This window comes from Bufo gargarizans, chromosome 4 (assembly GCF_014858855.1).
Source record: "Bufo gargarizans isolate SCDJY-AF-19 chromosome 4, ASM1485885v1, whole genome shotgun sequence".
NCBI lineage: Eukaryota > Metazoa > Chordata > Amphibia > Anura > Bufonidae > Bufo > Bufo gargarizans.
Window position 1 is genome coordinate 503,235,854 of NC_058083.1, and position 15,480 is coordinate 503,251,333.

The following is a 15,480-nucleotide window of genomic DNA, read 5'->3' on the forward strand; positions in this document are numbered from 1 at the left end:
CAATAAACAGACATATTTGAGGACCATTAATTTAAGGTAAAATCCCCAAAAATTGTCCTTGACCGTTTGGGGAATCTAATGACATAGAACAAGAACTTCACTCTGTTAAGGCCTTATGCACACAACCGTTTTTCGGGTTCGGATCCGAGCCGCAGTTTTTGCGGCTCGGGTGCGGACCCATTCACTTCAATGGGGCCGCAAAAGATGCGGACAGCACTCCGTGTGCTGTCCGCATCCTTTGATCCGTTCCGTGGCCCCGCAAAAAAAATATAGCATGTCCTATTCTTGTCTGTTTTGCGGACAAGAATAGGCATTTCTACAATGGGCCGTCGTGTGCATGAGGCCTAAAAGTAAATGTTATTAGTAAGAAGACGGATGGACATAAATTGGAAAAAATGAAACAAAAGAGAAAAACCCGTTTTAGGGAGCCACATGACCTATGGAACCAACCGATTTTCCTTGGAAAAATGCTTTCTTTTGAATTTAAAGTTCAGAATGTGCTGGGTGTTAAATATTTCATTAAAATTCTTGAGAAAGAAGATGATGTGTGGTTGGAATTTCGTACCTAACCTCTTTGAATTCTTCAGTATTTTGGTGTACTTGCTATACATGTTCCACAGTAGTTATAGGGGTTGTCTCATCATGGACAATGGGGGCATATGGCTAGGATATGCCACCATTGTCTTATAGCTGCGTGTCCCACCGCTAAGACCCATACCTATATCAAGAACAGAGCCCTGGAAGGTGGTGGCTGGAGGACTCCGGTCCGGCCACCACCAAGCTGGCTCCCCGTTCTCGATATAGGTGCAAGTCCCAACGGTGGGACCCGCACCTATAAGACAATAGGGGCATATCCAAGTGATATGCCCCCATTTTCCATGATGAGAGAACCCCTTTAACAAGTAGTGGGACTTTGTATAGGAGTTTTGTATAAAACCATTATATGGGTCAAAACCATTTGATCCATATAATGGTTTTATACCTCTTTGGAAGTCTTGACACATATTAGATATGGCTTTGTTTTGCTAGAATCCCCAGGGTTCAACATCTTAAATTAAGATGTTTTATCATTGAAATCTCATAATTTACAATTAAAGTAACACACACGTATAACATAACAAATAATTATTCATCCCTGTAGAAAAAAGCTGAAAAATTACACACTAGGCACAAATTGCCAGTGCACCATTGGACAGTCAAACAGAATGAAAAGCCAGCAGCCTACTGACATTGGTGTCAATCCATATATCACCAAATGCCAATCTTCTTCACTGCAGAAATAGCACTATATACAGTTTAAAGATAATCACTATATTCATTATCTTCATTTCTAACAGTGTGTCACATTGTTTTGTCTTTCAAATCACATTAAAAAAATGCTAATTATTGCACATCCACCCTGGTAAATTCAGGTAAATTTGAATAGCACTCTAGAAATTAGAATGAATAATAGTGCATTTTTCTCCAATTCAATCCATTCTAAATGACCTTAATTGGATCACTTCGGTCAAACAGTCATTTTCAGGTAGGTTATTTTGTTCTGATCAGGCACAAAAATTTTTGAGCCTGTTTTGAAGAAGATAAGTTGCCGCCCTAAAAAAAAAGAAAATAAATAAAAAATCAACAAAACCATACAACATTGTTGGAAAATTCTTTTAGTCAGAGGGGAGTGCAAACAATATATATTTTAGTTGCAATTTATAATTTAGCCCCGCAGTGAAGAAATCACCAGGTCTTAATTGAGCTACTCAGTGGAAGTCCTGAGCTCACACACCCACCAATCAAACATTAATGGTCTATTTTAAGGATAAGCCTTCAATGATTAAAATCTTCTAGAACATCTTAAAGTTTTAAGAAGTGTTCTAAATGACTAAGAGCTTTTGGCATCATCTGACTTGCCGTGATAATGGGGTTTCTTGATGGGAAGAACATTAAATTTGTGCAACTAAGCTAACACGTGTGGATCATGGGCTATGGCAGTATAACACCTGTGACGGACGCATTTCCCAGACCGACTGCATCTCGACTGACCCCAAATCACTGCATCATAGGAGTCTATGGTCCTCTGAGTTCGAGCTTGACCGTGGGTCCACTGTATTCCACAAACAGCAGCATTTGAGTACAGTACACTAGACCCACAGTCAGGCTGGAACTCATGGCAATATAGTTCACTATAATGTAATGAATTTGGTCAACTGAGCAGAGGTTGGTCCGGGAAATGTGGTTCGGACCATATTTTCTGAACCGAAGACACTCATGTAAAACTGACCTATGACCGCTGCTACTAAGGCGGTAATTATTTTCTTTGAGGTAAATTAAGTGAATGGGGCTGTACTGTAATATCAGATGCAGCCTATGGACATGAGTGGCAATGTATATGAAAAAAAGCAGCCCCTTTTTTCTAAACTGAGAACTATTTTAATAATCCCCTTGGCTCTCCAGGCACTATAAACCACTTGAGAAATCTGGGAAATTCAAGGAAACCTATTTCAAAGCTTTATTAATCCATTTGAGAAGGAAAATATAACAATGTACAGGTCAATGTGGCCTTTTTATAGCTAAAATTGTGTGTATTTTCAGTTTTATGGCTAAAATGGATGAAAAAAGTTTTGAACATAGCAAGTGTTTTGGTGTACTAGATTCTCAGGATTGTTGTATCAACTATTGTGCCCATTTCCAAGATAAGCACACTTAGCCATGACTAGCCCCACCATATTGTCTTTATGTAGTGTATGGAATTCTTTTTTCATTTAGCTTCCAAGTAACTTGTATTTGCAAAGTAATTTCAGGATTGCTATAGTGATTTAATATTAGCATTCATGAGACCAGCCTCTATTCTCCAGTGTAGAACCAGAAATAATTACTTTCTTGTACTCAGGTGCTGAGAACGGCTGGCTTTCTGCTTAGCTTCAATTACACAATCAATCCTTCTTCACATTCACATTCATTTCAACCTATCTTTCAGGAAAGTGTTGTATGTTTTTCTTCCCAAGATACTTCGGTCTGATCTAATGACTGTTGAACTGGGCACCAACTCTGTAGTCTGCATCCAAGTCTATGACTTTTGCAGTGACACAGGGAACTCTCACCTTTTCTTGTGCAGCGGGTTACTTTTTATGTCGAATGTTTTTGATCTCCAAACTATTTTGTGTCTACAATATTCTAAAATATGATTACATCATATTCACTTTTTTCTATGGAGGTTCTTGAAAAAACCCGATTGTAAAAACTCAAACAAAATCAACTCAACAGAATCTACAAAAGTCCCCATAGTGACCTACAGTACATAAATATATGCTTACCAGTCCAGGTTGTCTGATTCATCCAAATAAAAGCTTTGCACTGTGAATGGCTTTCACAAACTTCTATGGCTTCATTTATATTGAACACGGAAAGGAGACATCCATTATGATGGTATGATGGCCAACATCTGTAGTCTTCGTCAAGTATTGAAACATCTTCCACTTGCTTATATTCTGAAAGAAGCAAAACAAGGTTTGTGGTTACTGAATGTTTTTTATTGAAAACCATGAAGAATTTACAATAATTGCTAATATTTGTTGATATTATATGGTAGCTGCTGGTAGATTACCAAATATCAATAATAATAATAGCTCATCTACATGGCTGTCATAGCTTTGTAGAGGCTCCAAGTTGTATAAAGCTTTAATGCAGCCTTCATAGAAGTCTAAAGGACCACATTGTACCTCTGCATACCTCTGATTTTCATAAGATACATACAGCTTTAACATGCTCCATTGGACATATTGCTTCTAGGGGAGAATGGGAGAATACTTTCGTAATATGGTACCATATAGAGCCACTATACGTAGGAGTATCTATGTTTTTTTTTAGTGTGGTCATACTTTTAAGAAACATTTGATATGTCATTTGACATGTCATATCAAGTTTTTGATTGGTGGGGATCTGAGTGCTGAGACCCCCCACCCCCACCCCCACATACACACACACACACACACACACACACACACCAATTGCTAAAATGATAAGATAAAAGTGCTCAGACAGAGCAATGTCTCTCCTTACTGTTGGAGACAGACTGAAGATGGCTTCATATGCTTTTTTATTGAACTCGTCTTCAGCAGCAAGGAGGTACAGCACTCATTATGAGAACTTCTCACATCTCCTCCACTATCATTGGGGATGATCTCAGCATTCAGATCTCCACCCATCAAAACCTTTGATATGTCACTATCACATATGATATTGAATTTTATTTTTAAAAGTACAGGTACAGTTTAATAGCCATAGGCACTCCTGCGTATGGTGCCTCAGCTTCAGATTTACTTTTAACGGGGATTTATTTGGTGGTTCTCTGTTAACAGTGTAAGATTTGCTCGGGGTTGCCTTTGCTGAGGTCAAAGGACACAGATCTGGTTTCATTCAAATCAGTCCAACAGTGAAGGATATGTCTAAGCTGACTCGTAGTCAGGTTCTATTAAAAAGGTTGCATGCTCAAAAATAAAACAAAACACCAAGAAAATTAAATCCTTGCTTGTTCAGCCCTTACTATACATCAGATGTACCTATCTGACAGCTGGAGAGCTTCTCTCTGCCAGCTTACCAAAACCATACTTCAGCAACATTTCTCATAGACTTCTCCGCTCTCACACAGAGATTTCCTTCCTGTGTCCCCAGATAAAGAGCTGCTTCACACCTATCTTCAAAGTGCATCAGTCAGTATGATCAACCCTATTAAAACAGGCATGGTGCCTGGTAAGGATGATCATTCTGATTAAAATGATACCTTTGTTATATCTATAGGTAGAACTGTAGCCGAGATATCAGTGTTTTTAGTAATATACAAATGATCTGGTGCAAGTACCAAGGGGCCAGCCAGAGCCCTTGGAGGACTGTTTTTTTAACACACCATTGCTCTGGGCAAGTCCCCCCCATGCTTGCTAGCATGAAAACTTAAAAATGTAGAATCATTTTTAACCACACCTTCCCTTTAACGACACTGTTGTCAAGATTTTCCTTTTACTGGACATATTTTTTAGTTAGTGTAGTATAAGCTGGCTGCTGACAAGAACTTTCCTAGGAGCCGAGTCAAAAAAATTGTAGGCATATATATAATAAATTAACACAGGCTGCAAATTAGTCAAAGCGCTGACATTAGCTCTAGATATCCTAATGCCTGATAAGCACGGGCAAATGAGGCTGCAGTTTGTTTCCACTGGTCGATAAATATGTCCCTCTATCACTTGATAAAAGCCAAATGAATTGCTCAAGCTCGCCCCACATGAAATCTTCACCATGGCATGAGATTTCCTCTTACTTCAGAAGAGCACGGTCTTCATTTTTGATGTCAGGAAGAAACAAGTTCAATAGACTCTCTTAATGAACTGAAATTTCCTAACACTCTCATTAGTAGATTATGGACTACATGGAATATGTCACTTAGTTTCCTCACCCTCCTTTTCTCTACTGACTAATATATTACCAGCCGGTCTTGGCTGCCATTCAGTCTCAGATGGATGTAAAAGCCACCCTCTTGTTCCCTGTTCACAGCTCCTTCAAGTTCTCTGGCCATCACTAAGGTTCCTTTATTTCTCAAAACCATCAGTGAATTAATCACTTTTAAATATAACAACTTGAGCTCATTTATAATCATGCGATTTAAATGTAATAACTCAGAGGATTCATATTTTTTCTGTTGCATGTAACATGCGCCATGTAAACCACAGAGCTAGGGGTTGTGCAAAGCCTAAGTAAATAGTGGGTTATGCCAAGCTTATGTTTGTAAAGGTCGAAATTTAAATCCACTACACTGTATCACTCCCCAGTTTTAATAACGACTCCAGTAAGACGGTCCTTGCCTCTCTCGTATGGGGTTCTCATCTCAACCATGTTTACAGAAATTTCATGGTGAGTGCAAATAATGTGAAAAATTCTCGGTGATGTCATGTACAAGCCATACAATGAATAGACTTCTCAGGAGATATGAGAATGTTAAGATGATATTGAACTTTTACATACCTTAAAGGGGTTGTCCGGGTTTAGAGCTGAACCTGGACAAACCTCTATTTTCAGCCAGGCTGCCCTCCTGACTTGAGCATCGGAGCAGTTCATGGTCCGATGCTCTCCTTTGCACTGCGCTAAATCGCCCAGGGCAAAGGCTCTTTTTTTTTACAATAACATACTGCCCAGTGGAGGCTTCCGCTGGGAAGTGTGTTCGGTGACATCACCGGCTCTGATGGGCGGGCTTTAGTGCTGCCCTAGCCGTTTTACTGGCTAGAGCAGCGCTAACGCCCGCCCATCAGTGCAGGTGACGTCACCGGGCTCCCTGAGCAGCCGGAAGAAGAGGCTTCAGCGCTCCTGCAAGGGACCCGGTAAGTCACCGAGTCTAAGAAAAGTTCACTTTCGGCAAAGAATTTCCTATAAGAAAACGGGGCTTGAGAAACATGTAGAAAAGGTAGGACATGGATGTCTGTTATATGTTTGTCTGTCTTGTACTAATGTAACAAAGTCCTCAATCCCAGACAACCCCTTTAAGGATTTTTGGTCATTTTAAAGACTTGAAAGTGTATGTTTTGTCAGTGTAAACATATGCCAGTTGTGTGTGCCCTAGAAGTTGCTAAACCTTATGTGCTCAGGTCGATTGCTTCCCACTGCCGTCACTATTACATCATATAATAAATAGAAAAAAAGAAGCCAAAAACTTCTGGGGGAAAAAAAACTTTCAAAAGTGGCATTTTGGTCCATAATTTAATACACATAGCAAAACTGGGGTTCTGAGCAAGCATTTATTTTAGGAGAAGGCTTGACTATGATGGCTGTTCTGCAATTTTTTATGCCAACCCCAAAAATGTTCCATATTGCATAATATTTTTACATGCTAATAATCAGGACAGCATTAGGCTACTTTCACACTTGCGTTCGGGGCTCCGCTTGTGAGTTCCGTTTGAAGGCTCTCACAAGCGCCCACGAACGGATCCGTCCAGCCCTAATGCATTCTGAGTGGATGCGGATCCGCTTAGAATGTATCAGTATGGCTCCGCTTGGCTTCCGCTCCGCTCAGCAGGCGGAGGCAAACGGATCCGTCCAGAGTTACAATGGAAGTCAATGGGGGCGGATCCGTTTGAAGGTGACACAATATGGTGCAATTTTCAAACGGATCCGCCCCCCCCATTGACTTTCTATGTAAAGTCTGGACTGATCCATCTGTACATTTAGAATCCATATGATACCATAAGAGTAACTGTTATTAAACAAAAGTTTTCATCAGTGTGGTCCTGAGGGTCATAAGAGCACAGCAGTAGAAGCCCCCACCTGAGCCCTGTGATCCTTGGTACCTATAGTATTTTTAATTCTCCATAGCAGTCGTAGATCCACCCGGTACCCCTGACTAACCCAGGAGAGGCAAAAATTAGACATGGGGTGAATTTATCATCTTGGTTTTGCTAGATTTCTGGTACAAAAATTTCACAAATTTCTGCTTTGGACATGATTTGTAAATACACACACCTGTCTATATAAAGTCTCACAGCTGACAATGCATATCAAAGCAAAAACCAAGCCATGAGAAGAAAAGAACTGCCTTTAGAGCTCTAAGATAGGATTGGTGGAGGCACAGATCTGGAAAAGGGCACACAAGATTTTTTCTGCACTGAAATTTCCCAAGATCACAGTGGCCTCCTAGAGCTGGCCACCCCACCAAACTAAGTAATCAGGGGAGAAGGTTCTTGGTAAAAAAAGTGAACAAGAACCCAAAGGTCATTCTGGCAGAGCTCCAATGATCCTATGTGCAGATAGAGAAACTTCCAGAAGGTCAACCACAGCAGCATTCCACCAATCTTGGCTTTATGGCAGAGTGTTCAGAAAGAACCCTCCCCTCAGTAAAACGCACAATAAAGCCAGGAGCGGATTGGCCATAGAGCTTACAGTGAAATTTCCCAGTGGACCAATGCCCAGGGGGCCGCCTGGGCCCTCTTCATGTCCGGCCAGTGGAAGTTTTTGGGGATGCATTTTGTGCTGCTGGCAGTATTTTGTGATGAACTGTGGCATTTGGTTCTATTAGGGTAGTACAATGTGCCACAATATGGTATTGCTGGCCCTGCGTTCCATCAATTTGGACCCGACTACAAAATGGGGCCACTTTTAGTATTTTTTCCAGGGGCACTTTAAGTTCCCAGTCCACCCCTGAATAAAGCCCATCTGGAGTTTTCAAAAAAGCACCTAAAGGACACTGAGACTGTGAGAAACAAGATTCTCTTTTCTGATTAAACCAAGATTTAACTTTTTAGTCTTCATTCTAAGTGTCATGTCTGCAGGAAACCAGGCATTGCTCTTCACCTGCCTAATAAATCACTACAGTGAAGCATAGTTGTGGCAGCATCATGCAGGTGGGTTGAGGGAAAACTGAATGGAGAAAACCACAGAGATATTCTTAATGAAAACCTGATCCAGAGTGCTCTGGACCTCAGACTGAGACAAAGTTTTACCTTCAAACTAGATAATGACCCTAAGCACACAGCCAAGACAACACAGGAGCAGCTTAGGGACAACTCTATGACTGTCCTTCAGTGGCCCAGCCAGAGCCCTAACTTGAATCCAATCGAACATTTCTGAAGAGACCTGAAAATGGCTGTCAGTCAATAGTTCCCAACCAACCTGACAGAGCTTGAGAGGATCTGCAGAGAAGAATGCTAGAAAATACCGAAATTCAAGTGTGCAAACCTTGAAACAACATCAAAGGGGCTTCAACTAAGTCTCGAGTAAAGAGTAAAAATTTTATTTTATCCTTTTCAATAAATTGGCAAAGATTTTGAACATTCTGTTTTCACTTTATCAATATGGGGTATTGAGTGCAGAATGATGGGGAAAAACTTTTTAATTTTAGCACAGGGCTGTAACATAAAAAAATGTTGAAAAAAGTGAAAGGGGCTGAAGGCTGACATAAGATAGTGAAAATTTAATATAAAAGAATAATAATTTCAAAAAATTATATATATATATAGAATTTTTTATAATAAAAATATTTACCATATATTTTTTATAATACAGATCACTTCAATATGGTTTGCTTCTCCCTGAACACATTATAGAACGCCAGGAGTTATGATATTTTGGTGGATAACAGAAAATAGCTTTTCTGAATTAAGACTTTTCCTCCTCCTACCATAGAGAATATTTGAGACGTCTGTTTCTGCTTCTTTTTATTCTGGAAGTGGAACTGCAGCTAGGAAATGGTTGTAGATTAGATCAATATTTACCTTTTAATTTTGCCCTAAAGGCTTTTCAAATACCGTATAATTGTTTGATGCCAATTGAAAGCTAATTGGAAACAAAAGTCTTGTATATTTAGACCTAGTAGCGTATGCTTCTTCTCAATCGAGCTTGACTTGCGCTATTGTCTGTACAAATATCAGTATATATTAGTTGTTCTATTCACATTTTTGCAATTATATCAGTAATAAATGTTATTGCTTTACACAGTGTAGATAACAAAAAAAAATGTCTAAATCGTTTTATAAGATTTTGGCTTGCTTGCTATGATGATAGACATAATTATTGGATTTTTACACACTATAAAGGATTGCATGGGATTAGGAAAAAAATAAGTATTTCCAGAAACAGTGCCCCTCTTATTCACTGGTTGTATCCGTTATTGCAGCTCAGCTACAATCACTTGAATAATGCAATACCATATATAGCCCAAGTATGAGAGTGGCACTGTTTTAGAAAAGGATATCAGATTCTTTCTTCTAATCCTGGACGACCCATTTAAATGAAGATGTGTCCTGCTATGACTCCCATAGACTGTAGTGGAGAGAGTCGTGAACATGCTCAACCTTCTTTCTCCTACTTCTTCTCTTTCCATTTCTCATACCAGCCACCTTGTATTTATTAAACAGAGGTCAAAACCAGCAAGAATACTATTATCCTAATTGGAACACAACTATCATTATTATACAGATATACCATAACTGTCCACGGTCCACTTTAATACACCACATTTTCAAGTCAGTCCCACAGTAATTTGGTAAGGCACTACATTCTAACTGACACTTGCCTGGGCAATGCATCTACTCATCTGGGATCTCCACTTTCACCATTCACTCCATCATATAGGATAAGGGGAGCAATAACTTTTACAAGCCTCCAAAATGACCATCCAAAGCTATTGAGACTTCAATATAATATTTGCACTTTTTAACATCCTCAACTATACTCACCTGTCCACAGTGCCACCATTCAAACACCATAGCTCCGTTCAAGCAGATGTGGCCTCAGAAGTCACATGTGCTTGAATGGTATGTCATTAGCAGTGATGTACCATGCAAATAAATACATGGCTGCTGGAACCAGTTGCTGGCTTCAACAGTCATGGGATCAAGCCAATTCTGGTCCAGAGGAGACCATGAGACGGAAGCTGGTCTGGGTCAGGTAACATGTACACAGGGGATGGTATTTTTTTTCTTCATTTGGGCACAGGTTTCTTATATTCGGCAGATCGAATGTGTTTCTTTTAGTTAGAATTTCCCCAGTCCATATTGGGATGGTTTTTGACAGGGCAAGATTTCAAGCACAACAGATTTCAATCATATTCATGTTTAAGTTGGCTTCTAGGCTGGACAACCCATTTAATACATCTGTTGTGTATGAAATATTGCCCTTTCAAAAACATTCCCAATGTGGACTGGAAAAATTCTAACTGAAAGAAACACATTCTATTTGACCAATTTGAGTAGAGTTGGTTTGACCATTCTTTTTAGAAACTAATTTAAAAAGAAAAATCATGAATATCAATTTTTGTAAAAATTTCGTCAAAAGTGTTTTTTTCCCCCCCTAAGGCACAAAAGGTTCAGCTTAGGAAAATACCTTCACTGCCTTTGTAAACTAAGCTCTGAACTGATCACTTACCACTGATGATCAAGGCTTTGTCTCCCTAGAAAGGAAACTTATTTAAATGAAGTCAATGGAATTTGAAGTCTCCCGGCAGTAAATCACATCATCAAAAGGTCAAAGTTCTGGTCAATTTCCAGACTAATGATGTTTAAAACAAATAAATACTTGCCTAATACAAGAAATGTAGTCATAAATTTAAAGGTGGCAAACGTCAAACTGTGAACATTCAACTGGCAAAGAAAAACAACGTGAAGAAGATCCAAGATTTGGATCATGGAATTCTTAAGTAGTTCTTATTTCAGATTAAGATGGTAGGCTTAAAGGTTATGGCAATATATATTTGTTATTGCTCTAATGTATACAAACTAAAGGAATGGAACAACTTAGTATGTAGTCCTGATGTAAAAAAATTAAAGGCAATGTGTCATCAGAAATCTACTTATTGTTTACATCAAGTTTTGTTTTATGTCAAACATAGAAACATAGAAACATAGAATGTGTCGGCAGATAAGAACCATTTGGCCCATCTAGTCTGCCCAATATATCTGAATCCTATGAATAGCCCCGGCCCTATCTTATATGAAGGATGGCCTTATGCCTATCCCATGCATGCTTAAACTCCTTCACTGTATTTGCAGCTACCACTTCTGCAGGAAGGCTATTCCATGCATCCACTACCCTCTCAGTAAAGTAATACTTCCTTATATTACTTTTGTTTTTAAATTTTTGTGACTTTTTCCAAGCTTTCCATGCCCCTATCTGTATTTGAAAAGATCCTTATTTCATACAGTTTTCACACCGGCTACTAGGTCTAAAGTATGTCAAGAGAGAGCATCCACATGGGCCATATAGACACAATGGAAAGCAGGTGACTTCTATGGGAGAGTTTTTTCTAGGCCTGCTCTCTAACGTTTTCAGGGGTCAGGAGGGAATAGATGTGCTCTGACATCACCCATTGTAAATGGTGGATATTGTGTTATCTATACAATGATGATACCAATCATTTTAATCCTACCTGTGATGATAATGTGATAGCTACTGGTAAGTTACCGGTACAGAACAGGAAGTCTTAACATATTATTAGTCTTAGTGGCCAGTGCCAAAGCTGCACTATTTTAGTAATTTTTTTAAATATAGATTGTGACTTGGAAAAATTAAAGCAAAAATTACTTACATTCACAAAAAAATGTGTTCAACATAAAAAGTACGACAGTACAACTGCAGGATCAGACTAAACAGGATAACCATGGAGATTCAAAATTGACACCAATTTTCACCAATAGGTGGGGTGTAGATGTGTTTGGCCGTTATATGACCCAAAAATGTTACTCTATAATAGATGGATATAAGGTCCATAATATTTTGGAATACCAGTTATTTCCAAATGGTGGTCTTATCCTTTAAGAAATAAATAATAAAATACAATCTCTAGCATGTACTTTCTATGCCCTGTTTAAAATAAACTGGTCCAGAATTACTATGAGTTAGACAGGGAAGGCATCTAGACAGGCGCCAGAATTATCATAGCGACTCAGGTTGTATGATAATGATAGATCTGGCCTATCTATTGATTGCCTATCCAAAAGTTTAAGACAACTTTTAGCTGTCTTACTTTTAGATTTTTATGGCAATAATGTTGTAAAAAGTCCCAGTTTAGACCATTTCTTGCTAATCAGCGCACTTTTTCAACAAGGCACCCTCCCTCCCATTGAGCGTGGCTAAAAGCCATTTCAGGACACATTTTGTACCAAATGGTATCAAAATACGACAACTTTTCAGACAAAATCATGGAGTCCGAGTAATTGTCTCTTAATGGGGTTTTCTGGTTTCAAGACAAAACCGGACTTGTCATAAAGAATAGATGATTACTTACCTGACAGATCAGCCACTCTGGTTCTCCCAGTAGGTCTCTGTTTTTCTGGCTGCAGCGGGGACATTGAATCGACGACATGTGACCACTGCTGCCAATCACTGTCCCCTTCAGTGCACCGCAGAGGCCAGTCATTGGTTACAGAGGTTGTGTCTTGTCAACATGACGTCAGAGAGGTGCAGGATATGTCAGGTAAGTAATCATCTACTGTATTCTTTATTACAGGTCGATCCCTGCTTGAAACTAGAAAACCCATTTTATTGAGTGCATTAGCCCTTTAAATCTTTTTTGTGTGCTTCTCGAGACATCTCCCACTGATCTGTACTTTACTCAACCTTTTCTTTTCTTTGGTTTAAATATAGAATTCACTCTAATGAGGATTTGTCTCTCAACCAAAAATGCCTTGTGACCAGATTTCCAATGTTTTAAATAGCTGGAATTAACTTCAATCTGATTTTAATCACTCTTAATGACCAGTTATTTCAGCCCCTACAAACCTTACTGGATTTTACTACCAACTTTAGCTACCAACTGGAAGACGCCCAATGTTCTTTTCTAAGTCAGTGGCCGCCAAGGCTGTATGACGTGTCATTTCATGAAAGTCCACCCTGTACATGTCTCTGTGTGAACGAGTTCGTGAACTTCTCTTATCATAGCTTGTATTTATCTCTTATCGTTTTTGAAAGGAAGTCAGTAAATTAAGTTTATCTCCTCAGCGTATTTCATAATGTACAGTTCAGAATTATCTCTAGTGTTATTTGCAAGTGTCTTCATAGAGAGTTTCATGACATTATAATAAAATGGCTTATTTTTCCCAGAGATAGAGCCACTGTTGTCCACAGGCTTTGTCTGGTATTGCTGCTCACTGCTTATCCCTACTTACTTAAAGGGCTTTTCCAAGACTTTTATGCTGGTGACCCAGGATAGGTCATCAGTATCTGATCGATGGGGATTTGATTTTACAGAAATATATATCATCAAGATTTCACATGTAAGGGTACATCCACCTGTAAGGTTACATATGGGACATTGTTACTGCTGGTGGTCACTATTGGGAACATTATTAATGCTGGGACCAACTATGGGGAATAATATTAGTGCTGGAGGCTACTATGGGGGGACATTTTTACTGCTGGGGGCCAATCGGAACCAAAGCCGAGTTTGGTTTCAAGTTTTAAAATGGTTTTCCACCTTAAAAATCAATTACCGAAGTTATTCATACCTATACATTTTAATACTGTAAGGAGGTGGATCTCCGTAGAATATTAATCCAAAGTTATGAACAAAGCGACTTCAGATGTAACATCCGAAGCTCTCTTTGCTCATCTCTACTGGGTACCACTATGATGACCACTTTAGAGGACATTATTACTGCTGGAGGCCACTATAGGGACATTATTTTTTGGGGGGGCCACTATGATGGACATTATTACTGCTGGTGGCCACTGTGGGAGACATTATTACTGATAGAGGCCCCTATGGGGGGGATTATTAATGCTGGTGGTCACTATGCAGGACATTATTACTGATAGAGGCCACTATAGGGGGCATTATTAATGCTGGGGGCAACTATGGGGAACATTATTAATGCTGGGGGTCACTCTGGGAAACACTATTACAGCTGGGGGACACGCTGGGGGACATCATTACTGCTGGTGGGCACGATATTACTGCTGGAGGCCACTATGGGTGGCATTACTACTGCTGGAGGCCACTATAGGGAACATTATTTTTTGGGGGGGCACTATGATGGACATTATTATTGCTGGTGGCCACTGTGGAAGACATTATTACTGCTGGAGACCACTATGGGGGACATTATTACTGATGGAGGCTACTATGGGGGGCATTATTAATGCTGGGGGCCTTATTAATGCTGAGGGCCACTATGGGGGACATTATTAATGTTGGGGGCCACTATGAGGGACATTATTAATGCCGGGGGCCACTATGGGGGCATTTTTAATGGAAGTTTAACAACATTTAAAAACGGATGCAAAACAGCCAATAAAAATTGCCAGATGACCAAAAGACAGGAGCATAAGTAGTAGAAAATGGCCATGAAAAACGGTCTGTGTCCATTTTTTCATGGTCATTTTTTTCTGTCTCCTGTGAATGTAGCCTAAAACAAAATGCCAATTAGCCAGTGGATTAAAAATTGAAAAAAAATCCAAAACCTAAGCTATAAAACCCATTCTATTGTGCTTGGCGTTTCAATGTCTTTACAACAAAAGAAAGAACTAACCATAGGCCTCTATTTCTCCCCGGGTAGTTTGGTCAGAGGTTGCACAGAGGAGCAGCTTTGTAAGGCGCTGAGTACAGTGCGCCGGGGCTGCTGCTCGCACAGCGCTTGGAGTACATTAGAATTTAAAGCACTATAAATGTTTTACAACTCAAACATTTTTAAAGCTTAAGACCTACATTTTTTTGTAACCCGATCAGGGTTCACCTTGTTAAACCTTGTTTTATGTGAACGCTGGGCTTCACATGCTGTTTCACTGGATTTTCAGAGTAATTGTTAATATCACTTTTCACACTTGGTGTTGTTCAAAGAAATCGCTTTTTTCCTATGGAAAACAGTGGGGTGACGCGTGAAGGGCAACCGCTCCATATGTTATACTGCTAGCTCTTTTTTCTCTCTTCCTCTGGTAGAGCGGGGATTTTTATGAAGGATTTGAAACGCTAGAGGGAGGATAAATCAGCCATTAAAAGTCATGTGTTCTCTTTACTGCAAACAG

The 15,480-nt window shown here is 39.5% G+C and overlaps 1 protein-coding gene across 1 annotated transcript in view; it reads right to left on the reverse strand.

The window, feature by feature from the left end:
* Nucleotides 1-229: 229 nt before the first annotated feature.
* Nucleotides 230-15,480, reverse strand: part of PKDCC (protein kinase domain containing, cytoplasmic) — a 51,958-nt gene continuing 36,707 nt past the window's right edge. The window contains exons 6-7 of the mRNA XM_044289982.1: nt 3,303-3,476; nt 230-1,593 (exon numbers count right to left, since the gene is read on the reverse strand). Of these exons, the coding sequence (XP_044145917.1) occupies nt 1,508-1,593; nt 3,303-3,476 (260 nt within the window). The 3' untranslated portion in view covers nt 230-1,507. The remainder of the gene's footprint in view (nt 1,594-3,302; nt 3,477-15,480) is intronic.